The following is a 15,020-nucleotide window of genomic DNA, read 5'->3' as shown; positions in this document are numbered from 1 at the left end:
AGCAATGCATCCGGCTAAACCAGACCGGCTTGCTGATCGCGATTGGAGGATGGAGGCTCACTCTTAGTGACGTGTGACGATTTGGCGGGGGGGGGGGGATGGAGAATAATCGATTTAAAAAATACGGACGACGTTTATGGACGAGACTGATTGCAGCTTTAAAAAAATGAGTGGGTCCCAGATCTATTTATTTTCAATTTTTAGTTTTATGCCGTTGGCGTTAAGTTAAATCTAGAATAGGCTAACTAAGACTAGTTTAAATGTAAGTCTTTCGATTTAGAAAAACAGAATAGTGATATCTCGTTTTTTCTCGTCACTCACGGGTTGTTGACTATTGACAACATGGCAGTCTTCGACAACAACAAGGAACAAATCAGTTATAAACATTAGTTTAGAAGTTGTTATTTGTAATACTTCTTATTTGAAAAGTTTTTAATTTGTCGTACCCACATGACACATCAAATTTGGAATAATCATTTTCAAAAAAAGCTGAGATATGGGTGCGAAGGCCAACTGTTTTGCACTCTATTTAGTTTTGTTGACGTGTATTTTGCTGGTATTGCAAACATCGCAGACGTCAACTAAGATTTCAGCAGAAGAGAAAAAGCAACTAAGGTACAAACAAGTGTTTGATTTTATTTGTAATCATTTGTTATAATATGATTTATTTGTTTTATAAATGCTTATTTCGCCACATTAAGTTCATAGAGACGTAGATTGATCTCTACTCTAGACAGAAGAATCTAGCTAGTCTAAAAGTTAAAAGTCTAAGCTAGATCTCTAGATCTAGATTCTAGAGTGTCTGCGCCCCCCCCTCCCCGAAAATTTCAAGTGCCCCCACCCCTGGAGAACCAGAGAAAAAAGTATGGAAGAAACACTGAGATCAATGTAGTAGCTTTTCTTACTAAATCTAGAATTTACCCAAATTTCAAATTAAACATGACTACTGAATGATAGACATCCATATTTAATCCATTAGGGACTAATTTTGAAGTTTTTAGTTCGTTTTAAACTAAATTACTTAATTTAATATTTATTGACACTCACTGCCATGGACAACACATCTCTCCATGACAACTCTTCTTACCCCTGAAGGCACTTGAAGCTAAAGAGAACCACAAATGCGGTTAGACTTTTTAAGTGGCCATGTACCCAGAGTTCCCCACTAGTGATCATCAAATAGCGGTCACGTGGTCAAAAAAATAAAAAAAATTTGGTTGTCATTTTTTGGCCACTCTTATAAAAAAAAGGGTTGACTATATTTGATTTATTTTTTCATAGACTGATAAAACTAATAATGCTTTAGTAGGGAAATCAATTTTGTAATAGGGAAATCTATATTTAAAAAGTTCTAGTATTTTTGATGAAACCAACTTTTAAATTTAGCCTTCATTCTCCAACGCAAATTTTAAAATGCTTTTCTGGCATATATAGCCCTGCCACCTATAGCTTGTTGTTATAACGTGAAAGTCCCGCCATTTTGCGCGTGGTAAACATTTTAAAAACTAATTAGTAGAAGGTCTCTGGAATTTGGCCGAAAAATCGTCGGATGTCAAGCGTCCGGTCCGGGCGCCATATTGTTGTTAGCAACCGGCCACGCCTCCGGGTTAGCGAGAAATACTACAATGTAGATCTACGTTTTTTAAATTTTTTGTTTGGCAGGTTCTGAGGTTAGGTGTGTTCCCAATTTCTCATATTCTAGCTCAAGAAGGAATCTAAAACTAGATATAGATTACTAGAAGATTGAAACATTTCAGATCTCTATTATATATATTATATAGACCTAGGTTCCTGCCATATCCTATAGTACTATAGTATGCTCCTTAGGCCTATTTAATTTATATTTATATGCCTAGCTCAGCAAGCAGCAAAGATCCTTTATTTCATGTGCTAGGCTCAGAGGTTTTAAGTTAACTTTAGTACTTAAATGTTTTTGAGTCCTGGCTTAGATTAAGTTAGATTTATTAGTTTAGTACTTGTTAGCCTGTCTTACTAAATTGTAAATTTTATCATAATTAAATAATTTAACATATTAATATCATCACAACATGAGTTAACATCCACCATCAAAGTTAACTTAATACCAAATGACAAATGTAGACCTAAGTCACACTAATTTAATGACCAAATTTCAGCAACTCACTAAAAACCAAACTTGTATACCCATTTTTATTTTTGACTTGTCAGAGGTTAACATACCTGTTTTATAAATCTCCTTAGCAAAATTTGCCATCGTCAAAAATTATCTTTGTTTTTAATCAAATGTTTCAGGGAAAAGTCAGTCGAGATGTTTTATCATGCATACAATGCTTACATGGTATGTATTATGAACACATGAAACTATTAAATTCAAGTATCATCTGGGTGTTTAATTTTAACTATTGATCTAATCATTATCAATGCATGGTTTTTGAGTAGTTTAATTAATGCTATTCGTGATATAAAAAATGGGTACCTAAAATTTTTTAATTTTTAAGCAAATAATGTATAAAACTATATGTATGATTTTTCTGTTATCTAGAACAATGCATACCCAGCTGATGAGCTGATGCCATTATCATGTAGAGGCAGGTATAGAGGATCAGAACCATCTAGGGGGGATATAGATGACAGTCTAGGAAAGTAAGTTTTAAGGCAATTTTTTTTTAGTATTTTTATTTTAGTTATTTTTAAAAAACAGCAATAGTATAGATTAAAATCTTAAAGTTTTAAAAGCTATTTCTCATATGATATAGTTACATTTCTGTGACATTCATGTTGTTTTTGCTGATAGCTTGTTGCTTGAGTACAGTTTTTATCAAATACTGAAAGTTGTACATTTATCAATGCTTAAACAGCTCAGTTTTAACATATGAGTTGTATCTAAAATGTAAATATCTAAGGAAAATGGTGTACAAGTTTTAAAATGGACACAATATCTAATTTTGTTTCTTTCCTTTTTCAGTTTTACCTTAACCTTGATAGATACTCTTGACACTCTAGCTGTAAGTTAAAAACCTTTTGTAACTTTCTTGTTGTGTTAACTGTATTACAGTTTACAAAGTCATCCCTTGACTTCATTGAAATATCTTTACATTTGTTTTTTTTTCAAGTCACTAGTAGAATAAGATGAATTTTATTTCAAATGACTTTCTGCCTGTCCTAACAAAATTGCTTTAAAATTTTTAACTAGGTACTTGGCGATCTTGTAGAGTTTGATAAAGCTGTTAGGCATGTGATTAATGATGCCCGTTTTGATGCTGATGTTGTGGTATCTGTTTTTGAGACAAATATTAGAGTCCTTGGGTAAGTCTGCCTATTACTTAGTGAATTCGAAAACAATTTTCCTATTTGTGTCATCTTTTTTGTTTATAAATACTTATATCAGATCCCTTTGGTGTTGCATACATTTATTAATAAGCCTTTTAGTACTTTTATAAATTTACCTGTTATCGTAAACAAATTTTCATGGCTAAATTCATCTACTTGTATATGAATACATATGTTTGTTTCTGACTTTAGTGGGTTGCTAGGCGGCCATGTTGCAGCCAGTTTTTTTAAGAAGAAAAAGCTGGCCATGATGTGGTACCAGGATGAGCTGTTGACAATGGCCAAAGAAGTTGGTGACCGTCTTCTTCCTGCGTTTAACACTACCACAGGGATACCATACCCCAGGGTGAGTTGGTTTTGACTATTGAATTTGTATCTTAATGTTTTAGTGTATTTTTAAAAACAATACTCAAAAAGTAAAACACCCTGCCAAAACTGATGGTCTTTAAATTGCTATGACCTCAGTACATACCCCTCTGGCTTCACTTTCCTTTTCTAGTGACTGAGACCACACCATTATATTTTAATTACGGTAGCTAGTATCAAGGATCTAATGTTGTATTATTAATGTACAATTGTTTTCTGGTAAATCCTGAATATTCAATCATTGTGTAACAGTATTACACCAGGACCACATTTTTATTTTTGACACTTGTTGACTATAATAGATTATTTTCTTTTTGATTCAATAGTTGAAAGCCAAGTTTTTCTGGTCTAGGACCCAGTTAGCTATAATGATTTTTTAATTCAGTACTCTAGTGTTTAAAATGAATATTTTTCAGGTAAACCTGAAACACGGTTTCACACCAAAGATTCTAGGACCCAGCTAGCTATAATGATTTTTTTCTTCAGTACTCTAGTTTTTAAAATGAATATTTTTCAGGTAAACCTGAAACACGGTGTCACGCCAAAGATTCTAGGGCCCAGTTAGCTTTAATGATTTTTTGTTAATTCTGTACTCTAGTGTTTAAAATGTATGTTTTTCAGGTAAACCTGAAACACGGTGTCACACCAAAGATTGCCAATGCCAACCGCGACACTTGTACTTCGTGTGCTGGGACTATGATATTGGAGTTTGCTGCTCTCTCCAGACTCACTGGCATTGGGGTTTATGAGGTGACTAGTGACTAAATTTTATTGGGGTTTAGGGGGTGACTAGTGCCTAAATTTCATTGGGGTTTATGAGGTGACTAGTGACTAAATTTTATTGGGGTTTATGGGTGACTATATTTTATAGGATGACTCGTGACTAAATTTTATTGGGGCTTATGGGGTGACTATATGTTATTGGGGTTTTTGAGGTGACTAGTGACTAAATTTTATTGGGGTTTAGGGGGTGACTATATGTTATTGGGGTTTATGGGTGACTATATTTTATTCTGGTTTATGGGTGACTATTTTATGGGGGTTTACGAAGTGATTATATGTTATTGGGGTTTATGGGTTGGCTATTTTATTGGGGTTTATAAAGTAACAATATCTTTGTCTGTTAATTTATGTAACTCATGAAAAAGTTAAATTTTTAAAATAATCATCTACTTAGGAGTAACTCAATTTAAATTTCTTATATGAGATGAGATGATCAATCAGAAAGTGTGACAGATGACAAAGAGTTCACCGGTAGACTTGGCATATAAAATGTGTGAAAAGTACACAACACTGTGTGCCTTACCCATCTATCAAGTTCCAAATCCACGGTGAACACAGCACTTTTATAACCTCAGCACAAGTTGCCTAAATTGTGTATTTGTTTGTAGGAGAAGAGCCGAAAAGCTATGGATTACCTGTGGGGTCAGCGCCATCGCAGCAACAACCTGATGGGTATGGTGATCAACATACACAGTGGGGACTGGATACGTCGGGGTAACCCAGAGTTTTGTTGTTAAATTTCCATATGTTAACTTATGAACTGTAGGAAAATACACAAATAGCAAACAATAAATTTGGTATGTTGTTGAATTATCAGCGTTTTAATCTTAAATCTAAAAGTAAAACCATTGTGTTATTTTATTCTTAAACCATCTGATAAATATTATGTTGCTTTAATCCTAATCAGTCAAATAAAACAATCTGTGATGCTCATTTAATCTTGAATGTTTATTTTCAACAGAGAGTGGTGTGGGTGCAGGCATAGATTCATATTATGAATATGTTCTAAAAGCTTATGTATTATTGGGGGATGATACATATCTGGCCAGATTCAACAAGGTAAGAAAGCCATATTTCATGTATGTATCAGTAGATTCCTTTTTTTTTTAGTTTAAATTAATTTAATAAATCCCCTTCATACTTGTTTATTATTTAATTTGAATAAATTTAACTTAAACTCAACTTTTTTTTATGTTAAGGTTAATCCTAACCTGTATTTCCTGTGTTGCAGCATTATGACGCAGTTATGCGCTATGTGAGCCAGGGTCCCCTGTTGGTGGACGTACACATGCACAAACCCACAAGTGCTGCCAAAAATTTTATGGATGCCTTGTTAGCATTTTGGCCTGGGCTGCAGGTAGGTTTTGCCATAAGTTAACTTTTAATTTTTAAAATTTTTAGTGCAGTTTTAGAAAAAAAAACAAATATTTCACTTCTGAGTTCAAGGCCGTAGTTGTAGATTCAACATATAACTTCATTGTAGGCATATGGGTAGAACCCCCACCATATTGCTTGTTGCACATTAAGCTGGCAATGGTGTGTTTGTTTTGCTTTCAGTGCTTAGAATTTCAAAATTCTGAATGTGAATATAAATTTAAAAAACATTTACTTTAAAAATTGTTAAAACCTACAACACATCATCATCCTTTCCCATTCCTGCACAAGACACATAGGGCAGATGAAGTAGAGTTCATCTGCTTCAGATGATGGGATAGTGTGGTCAGCACTATGCCCCCCTGCCACACAAAACATCACGTAAAGCCTAAATAAATAACATTTGATAACACAGATAACACTGATGTTTTATGAAATAGTTTACAAGAAGATGCATTAGTAAAAAGTTAGTGTCGGGTTCTTCAATGTCTGGGGGTATATATTAACAGACAAATATGACGTATATAACAGTAGATGACACTAACACTCTATAATAATAATAAGATATTTTATATATATACAATAAAAAAATAATAAAAGATAAAAGAGGTCTACAACACAAATAACAATACTCAACACCACGCCAACAGACACGCTACAACTAACTGCTTCACACACTAGCGCACGCTCTGACACACCTCACGTGAACACTTCTCGCTCCATGTAAACACACTCAACCAAGGGATACAACTATACACAAAAAGGAGAGTACCTGTCCTTCCAGCACACAACACACACACACACAATCAGGGGATATGTAAGGGACGTAACATCTAGTTGCTGTTAGTAAAATTGTATTGTTATAGTAAAAAGATGAGATAGTTGCCATTAATAAAATGCAAATCTTATGTAAACATACCTTTGTAACCAGGTGCTAGTAGGTGACATTGGCCCTGCTGTTGAGACGCATGAGATGCTTTATCAAGTCATACAGCGGCACAACTTCCTACCTGAGGTAATCACTGCATTTTAATCTCAGCTACAACACTCTGTACTGTTGTTATAATTGTGTGTTATTTCCCTTGTCATCTTGTTACCTCCCTTAGAATACTTAAACCCACAGTTACTTAAAGTAACACCATTTTTTTTTCCAGGCATTTACAACAGATTTCAGAGTCCACTGGGGTCAGCACCCTTTGAGGCCTGAGTTTTTAGAGTCTACTTACTTCTTGTATAAGGTATTATTTTAAACTTACTACTTTGTATATGCACACACAGTGACTATTACTTTTTTGTTCCATTCAAACAATTAGCAAAGTTTCTATATAGTGTTATAAAAATGGCAATAACTATCTCTTAGATGAGAATTTTGTAAGCATAAAATAAGAAAATATAGTCTTCACATGTGAAGGTTGGTGTGACATGTCTGTTAACAAGTTATTCTCTTGCCAGGCGACCTCTGACCCCTACTACCTGGAGGTGGGGAAGAAAGTTTTGGAAAATCTAGAGCTACACGCGAGGGTACCATGTGGGTTTGCGGCTATCAAAGATATTAAAAAAGGCACACATGAGGACCAGTTAGTTCACTTTTTTCCATTCAATCCTGTCTACTCTTACAGTTGTACAAACTCTTTATTCCTGTAATAGCTTTTCTCTAAAGTCACTTTTGGTTGATATTTTTTTAAGCTAAGCCCTTGCATTGCACCTACATTGTATTGCCTTTGTTTACTAGAACTTTGGTTTTTGTATCTCCCACAGAATGGATTCCTTTGTGCTGGCGGAGACATTCAAGTATTTGTTTTTGTTGTTTTCTCACAAAGAAGATGTGCTCTTAGACATTGATGACTTCATCTTCACAACAGAGGCCCACCTGCTGCCCCTGACCTTATCTGTGGGCAACTACTCCTGGAAGAGTGCGCCCAAAGTCCACCCAGACATCTACAAGTTCGACATGATGTCCGTGGCCGAAATGACCAAAGCCGTAGAGGAGGAGGAGGCTTTGGAGAACGATGATGAGTACGATGAGGAGAGAGGCATGTGCCGGAACTACCATGTGAGCTTGACGGAGGGGCCCGGGTACCCACATCGGCTGAGGCACCAGCTCAGGGACCTGGTCGACAGGACCCACCCCCACCTCAAGTCTGACTTCCCCAGACTGAAGGCGGTGGACTTTGTCGCTGGCAACAAGGAACACCTGGAGCTGCTGCACCACATGGGGATCAGGATGGCCACTATGCCAGATGGCCGCATACAACTCCTGCATACGGCCTCGGAAGCGCTGTCCCAAGCGTACGCGGACGCTGGGTTAGAGTTCATGCAAGAGATGATCAGTTTGAGCCGCGCTCAACAGCAGGAGAGCCAACATGAGCCGATGTTCATTCGGCTTCTGTCGGAGCCGTTTAACGGTGAAGTGGTGTACAGAGCCGGGCCGGCGCAGTTCGGATACGAGCTCGGCAAGAACCCTTCAGTTATAGGCAACGTCGTGGTGGCCAGGCCTATCAAAGGTTGCACAGATATTGAGAACGGAGATGAAGTCAATGGTAAAATTGTTATTGTGGAGAGGGGGGAGTGCATGTTTGTGGACAAGGCCAGGAGTATACAAAAGAAAGGTGGCATAGGGGGTATAGTTCTGGACCAGGCCCAGGGCACGTCCAGTGACGTTCTCAGCCTGTTTGCCATGTCAGGTGACGGCACTAATGACGTCACCATCCCCATGGTGTTCTTGTTCTGGAAGCAGGGACAGGATCTGACAGACACACTCACCAAATTCCCATCACTACTTGTGGAGCTCACGTCCAGGCAATGTAAGTATCTGATAGACACACTCAACACTTCCCATCTCTGATAGACACACTCAACACTTCCCACCTCTAGACAATGTAAGTATCTGATAGACACACTCAACACTTCCCATCTCTGATAGACACACTCAACACTTCCCATCTCTAGGCTATGTAAGTATCTGATAGACACACTCAACACTTCCCATCTCTAGACAATGTAAGTATCTGATAGACACACTCAACACGTCCCATCTCTAGACAATGTAAGTATCTGATAGACACACTCAACATTTCCCATCTCTAGGCTATGTAAGTATCTGATAGACACACTCAACACTTCCCATCTCTAGACAATGTAAGAATCTGATAGACACACTCAACACTTGCCATCTTTCAGTCAATATAAGTACTCTATTTAAACAATAGTTTCTTATTAATTAACATGAAGACTACAAATTTAAATACAGGCAATCTACAGTTTAGTTGTAGTTGAGCTCCTTATATCATCTATTTATTTTATCTAGTACAAATGTGAGTGAAGAATCAAGCTCTATTATGTGCAGAAATAGTATTTTAGTTAAACTTGTAGACTATTTTTTGCTTAAATATCCTTAATATTAGTTTATTTATTCACTTAGTAATAGTGATTTTTACTGCATTCCACAAAATTGTATGCATCTTTTTAAAAATCTGTTAGTTATGTAGTCGTAGTAGAATTTACATAGTCAGTATGTAACACTGAATATTTGGTTTAGGTGTTTCTGCTTTCACAGTGTTTTTAATTTAAAAGTTTCAAATCTTTTAATAAACAGAATATTGTTGTACTTTTTGTTAAATCAATTACAGTTAAGGTAAAAAATTATAGTGTAAAAATGTCAGTTGTAATATAAAATAGTTTTTTTTACTGTTCTGCAGCCACTGAAGAGTTCTCTGAGAAACAGACCCCGACCCCAGAACCTGTTGGCACAAACACACCTGAGGATGTATCAGGTCCCCCACCACACGATGGTGACACAGCCCCACTGTCCAAATCTGATCACGAGTTCTACCACCATGACCATCTGGACAGGGGCAGTAACCAGTACACTCTCCAGGCAGGCACCAAGTTTTTCCACATGAGCGTGGAGGTCTCAGAGAGGCAGGACACACCCTCTGAAGACACAACCCCCGTGATGAAGTACGAGCCGGTGCCTGATGGCTCCAAAATGTTCTCCTTCTGGCTGAAGCTCCGATTCCCCACGGCCGATAAGCCAAACCTGAACGAGATGTACCTGGACGTGATTCACACCCTGCAGCACCAGACCAACATGGAGCAGCTGGAGGACTCGGCCAACTACATGAAGTCCATCGCCAGGTTTATGGAGTCCGCCTTCTTCTCCATTGACCGCATCGACCAGGCCGCCCTGGATGTCATGAGGGACTTCACCAAGAACATCGTTGTCAAGCACACCTTGCCAAACGGAGACACTGTCTCCATTCTTAAAAGTAAGCATGTTGATAAAGGAGACAAATCCGAGCCTATCGGAACCTCGACGGTCACCCAGGCTATCAACAATGGCATCACTTTATCAATACCTCTGCCTAACAATGCTAATTCTGGTGCTGAGCACTCGGACCAGATTTCACTCACCCTTGAAGCAGTTGCGACGCGTGAGGTGCATGTACCACAGCATCCTTCAGACGCAACTGAACCCCCGCACATTCCAACCACACCCCCGTCTTCTCTAGAGGGGGCTGAACAAGACCCAGACGGGCCAAAAGTTTCGTCTTCCACTTCCCAAAACCAGCCTAACCCTCAGCAGAGTTTTGACGAGAGCCTGGAAAAAGATTTAAATATACACAGATCAGATTCTATACCCACAGAGAAAGTAGATTCACAATCACATGCAAGGGATGGACATTATATAAGCAACGACGAACTTTGATTTTTCCCTCGTAAATTGTAGTATAATGCCAACCATAAATATATATATTTTTAACAATTATGAAATTGCTAAGTTCAATTTAGCAGCTGTGATGTTACTGTTTCTGATGATCTTGAACTGTAAAATAATCCTGTACTTTGTTTCAAGAACTGCTCCTTAACCAACTTCTTATTTGATTTCAAGGCTTTGATTTGGGTGATACACTGTTGTGGGTTAATTTAAACTGCATTGAAAAGTTGTGTCCTTTATGGTTCTATTCTTGTTTTTTTTGTTCTATGTGATGAGACAAAGTTTTTACCTGTTTTGTTTTTCAATTTTTTTTTATGTTTATGCAAATGTTGACATAGCTGAAGTGAAACAACAGTTCCAGTGCAGTGCGAGTTTGTAAACTTTGATTCCACACATAATTCTACTCACCTTATAACAGCATAGAATTACTTACAATATGTGAACACAACTGCTACAAAATTTTAATATCTAGGTAAGAAGTTCACGAAATTGGAGTATTACTACCATTATGATTTCTTGTTTATTTAAATTGGAAACCATGGTACTTATTTAAGCCTCTTAACTGTGTAGATTACAGACAATTGTACACATGAAAGCCACATTAAATACTTGTAGAATTGTATTCCATAGTTTAAACAAATTCTGGATTTTCCATAGAACTCATTGCTATGTTGGTAAATATCTTTATAGCCCATATACCAACACAAATTCTGGATTTTCCATAGAACTCATTACTATGTTCATAAATATCTTTATAGCGCATATACCAACACCAATTTTTTGGGATTTTCACATAGAACATTACTATGCTGATAAATATCTTTATAGAGCATATACCAACACCAATTTTTGGATTTTCACATAGAACATTACTATGTTGATAATATCTTTGTAGCGCATGTACTCAATCTGTCAACACTGTTGTTTACCCTGGTGACGACACTTAAGGTCACATTTCTTTAGACTTGAATATGTTTACTGTAAGACACACTGGGCACTTGTTTGTGTTGTAGCCACATTTCTTTAGACTTGAATATGTTTACTGTAAGACACACTGGGCACTTGTTTGTGTTGTAGCCACATTTCTTTAGACTTGAGTTGAATATGTTTACTGTAAGACACACTGGGCACTTGTTTGTGTTGTAGCCACATTTCTTTAGACTTGAGTTGAATATGTTTACTGTAAGACACACTGGGCACTTGTTTGTGTTGTAGCCACATTTCTTTAGACTTGAGTTGAATATGTTTACTGTAAGACACACTGGGCACTTGTTTGTGTTGTAGATACTTGTCACCACATTGTAGTGGGAATTTTATCCATAGACAACAACAGTAACAGTTAAAACCACTAAAACAAAACTGTATTAAAATAATCCACTATGATTGCAGTCAGTCGTCTAAGCAAGGACAGGTTGTTAAATTATTTTTATCTTGTAATAACTTGCCTTTCTGCTAGTGTTGTTATTGTCGTTAATAATTCAGCACAAAGGTTTGTGCAGCATAATATAGACTTAATGTTATATCTTGCTAAAACAACAAACTGGTATTGATGTATACTGTGGACTCAGCTGTTATTTGTTTATTCACCCCCCTGTTGAAAGGACTTGAGTTTCTACTTGTTATTTAGTTCCTTCTGTAAAGGACTTTACTGCAAGATGTGTTGGTGAAGTGTCCTGTGAAATAACCAATCACAGTTTATATCTGCCTGTTGAATAGGCCCCCAAGCCTAGGATAAACTACACTAACATGGTTTCTCTACCCTCTGTAGTTTGCCATCATGAAAAATATGTCATAATTTTAGTTTGTTTTATTTTAAGAAAATGTGTGTAGTTTTATTTTAATGGATTACTATTTTGCTTAACTTTTGGTTGTAATGTCAAGTTTGATTGGATGGCTGGTGTATAGTAATTATCTTTGCTATTTTCATTGGTTGAGCCATTGTTTAACTATTGCTAAGGGCAAGTTATAGTCTCAGGCTAATTTTTTGTTCCGTTGGTTCTCAGTTTATGTGATCATTGTTTTGTTTTTCAATTGTTTGTTTGTTTTTTTGTTTTTTTTTTAAATTATTTGTTTTCTTACTTCCTTATATTATATACTGTAGTTTCCATGAACTGTACCAGCCATATACTGTACCAGCCATGTACTGTACCAGCTAAATATTGTGCTAGCTGAGTACTGTACCAGCAATATTCTATAAGTTTACCACTATTTTTACTGTTTGTGTGGGCCATGTACTGTTGCAATTTTTTTTTGTTTTGAGTTTAATGCAGCCTAAGAGTGTTGTAGTATATATCAAGTGTCTAAAACCTCTTATTATGATGTGGACATAAGTTTAAACTTATACCATTGCACACTTTGTGTAAGCCTTGTATAAATGTGTATATAGTTTTTTTTTAATAAACATAAGTTAAAATACTTTAGGATTGAATACACCCCAGTAAAAAGTAAACTAGTTTATAAAAAACTTGGAATATTGATGTGAAACAATGCTTTATGTAAGAGTTCAGAAACTTGGGCTTCCATGGTATCTCTGTACACTTGCCCTTCAATATGTTTCTTGTGTCAGTTTATGATGTAATTACATTGGTTCAACATTGTTTTAAAATAGTTAATTAACTTAGTGAAGCATAGTTAATTAACTTGACTAGGCTGTGGTTTTATTTTTTTTACTTTAACTATAAAGTTGTGTGTTATTTTTTTTTCTTTCAAGATTTGCTGTTGATGTTGAGTGTTTTGAAATGTTGATTTAACTGCGAATGTTGTAGAACAATTGACTCAATGTGGAATTGCTATAAGGACCATCAGATACTATAGCGCAGTGTATGAGTGTAAAGGGCATCAGTTTCTACAGACCACCTTCAATGAACACAATGTAATTCAAACAAGAATACTTAAATGTAAAGATATTTTGGACCATTATGCTATGGCCAAAAATGCATCAACATGCTGGTTTTGCTACTGTTATTTCATCTTGTACTCAGTTCATGTTGTATATCTCTTCCATGTATCCAAGTGTTCTATATATGGCAGTTATTTCTTCCCATCCCTTGCTGGACTTTATAAATATTATTTAAAACTTTTTTCTAAATTTAGTGGTACTATTAGTTTAACTCTGTGGGATGGAGTGATCTAGCTATAGAGAGCTAGACTGCTAATCCGTAAGTCTTGAATTTAAATCTGGGTTCAAGTAACCAGACGGTCCCTGAGTTCATCCAGATCTGATGGGTACCCAACTCACGTCAGGGAAAGTAAAGGCGGCTGAGCATAGCGCTGACCACTATCCCTTCATATGCCGAGGTTACAGAAACATGTGAACTGTACTTCACTTTCCCCATTTACCATCAGGTTTGGGAGGGGAACTTATTATGTAAACCCATTGGGGATAAATAGTGTAATAAACCACTCGATTCAATTGATGGACTGGTTCCTTTGTTACGGAGATAGTCATCACTAATTGAGTCTTGTGTCAGTACATACAGTATAATGAGCACAGCTTGTAAGATATAAAAGTATTGTGTAGGATTTGCCTGAAGGTAATTGTATCAGCTTGATTAGATTGTAGTCAAATTCATTCAGTTGTTTGAATATTTCCCTTTGTCTATTTCTTTTGCTTGTGGTTGTAGCCAGATTGAGTCAAAAGATTGTGGGTGTCATATGATTGTGAGAATCAGATGATTGTGTTATCTCTTTGTGTGTGTGTTTATGTGTGTATGTGTGCATATTATAAGTTGAACCATGTATTGAATGTTATGCTGTCTGTGTGTGTGTGTGTACATGTATGTTGAACCATATATTGAATGTTGTGGTGTCTGAGTGTGTGTTTGTGTACATGTATGTTGAACCATATATTGAATGTTGTGGTGTCTGAGTGTGTGTTTGTGTACATGTATGTTGAACCATATATTGAATGTTGTGGTGTCTGAGTGTGTGTTTGTGTACATGTATGTTGAACCATGTATTGAATGTTGTGGTGTCTAAGTGTGTGTTTGTGTACATGTATGTTGAACCATGTATTGAATGTTGTGGTGTCTAAGTGTGTGTTTGTGTACATATATGTTGAACCACATAATGAGTGTATTGCTATGTGTGTTCCCATCAAGCAGCTGGCCTAACCCCAGGGGGCTGCTAGAAAGCTGTGACCTGGTGTCATTAGTTTTGTTTTGTTTTATTGTTAATTAATTAATCAATCATGTTACTATTTCATGATGCAATAAACTGAACAATTTGTTTTCTTTCTGTTGTTGTCATTTTTTTTTTTTTGCAGTAGCTCTAAGGTACATGTGAAGTTCAAGATGATTGTTAAGGTTAGTTGGCCAACATAATTGTAAAATTTGTTGGCCAAAATAATTGTGCACTTTGTTGGCCACCATAAAAGTTTGTTGGCCAACATGATTGTAAAATTTGTTGGCCAAAATAATTGTGCACTTTGTTGGCCACCATTAATGTTTGTTGGCCAACATGATTGTAAAGT

At 36.4% G+C, this 15,020-nt stretch overlaps 1 protein-coding gene across 1 annotated transcript; it reads left to right on the top strand.

Annotated features, from left to right (window-relative positions):
• The first annotated feature begins 321 nt into the window (after nt 1–321).
• On the top strand, nt 322–14,781 carry LOC131942011 (ER degradation-enhancing alpha-mannosidase-like protein 3). The gene is made up of 15 exons (XM_059301663.1): nt 322–615; nt 2,272–2,317; nt 2,522–2,622; nt 2,945–2,984; nt 3,173–3,285; nt 3,502–3,655; nt 4,297–4,425; nt 5,067–5,172; nt 5,420–5,517; nt 5,690–5,815; nt 6,764–6,847; nt 6,987–7,070; nt 7,285–7,409; nt 7,591–8,636; nt 9,531–14,781. Exons 1-15 carry the CDS (start codon nt 497–499, stop codon nt 10,538–10,540), a joined length of 3,381 nt encoding a protein of 1,126 aa, XP_059157646.1. The 5' UTR covers nt 322–496; the 3' UTR covers nt 10,541–14,781.
• The last annotated feature ends 239 nt before the right edge of the window (nt 14,782–15,020 follow it).

Source organism: Physella acuta, unplaced genomic scaffold (genome assembly GCF_028476545.2).
Source record: "Physella acuta isolate Inbredline_101_S28 unplaced genomic scaffold, ASM2847654v3 ptg000032l, whole genome shotgun sequence".
NCBI lineage: Eukaryota > Metazoa > Mollusca > Gastropoda > Physidae > Physella > Physella acuta.
This window is presented reverse-complemented; position numbering and strand designations above follow the sequence as displayed.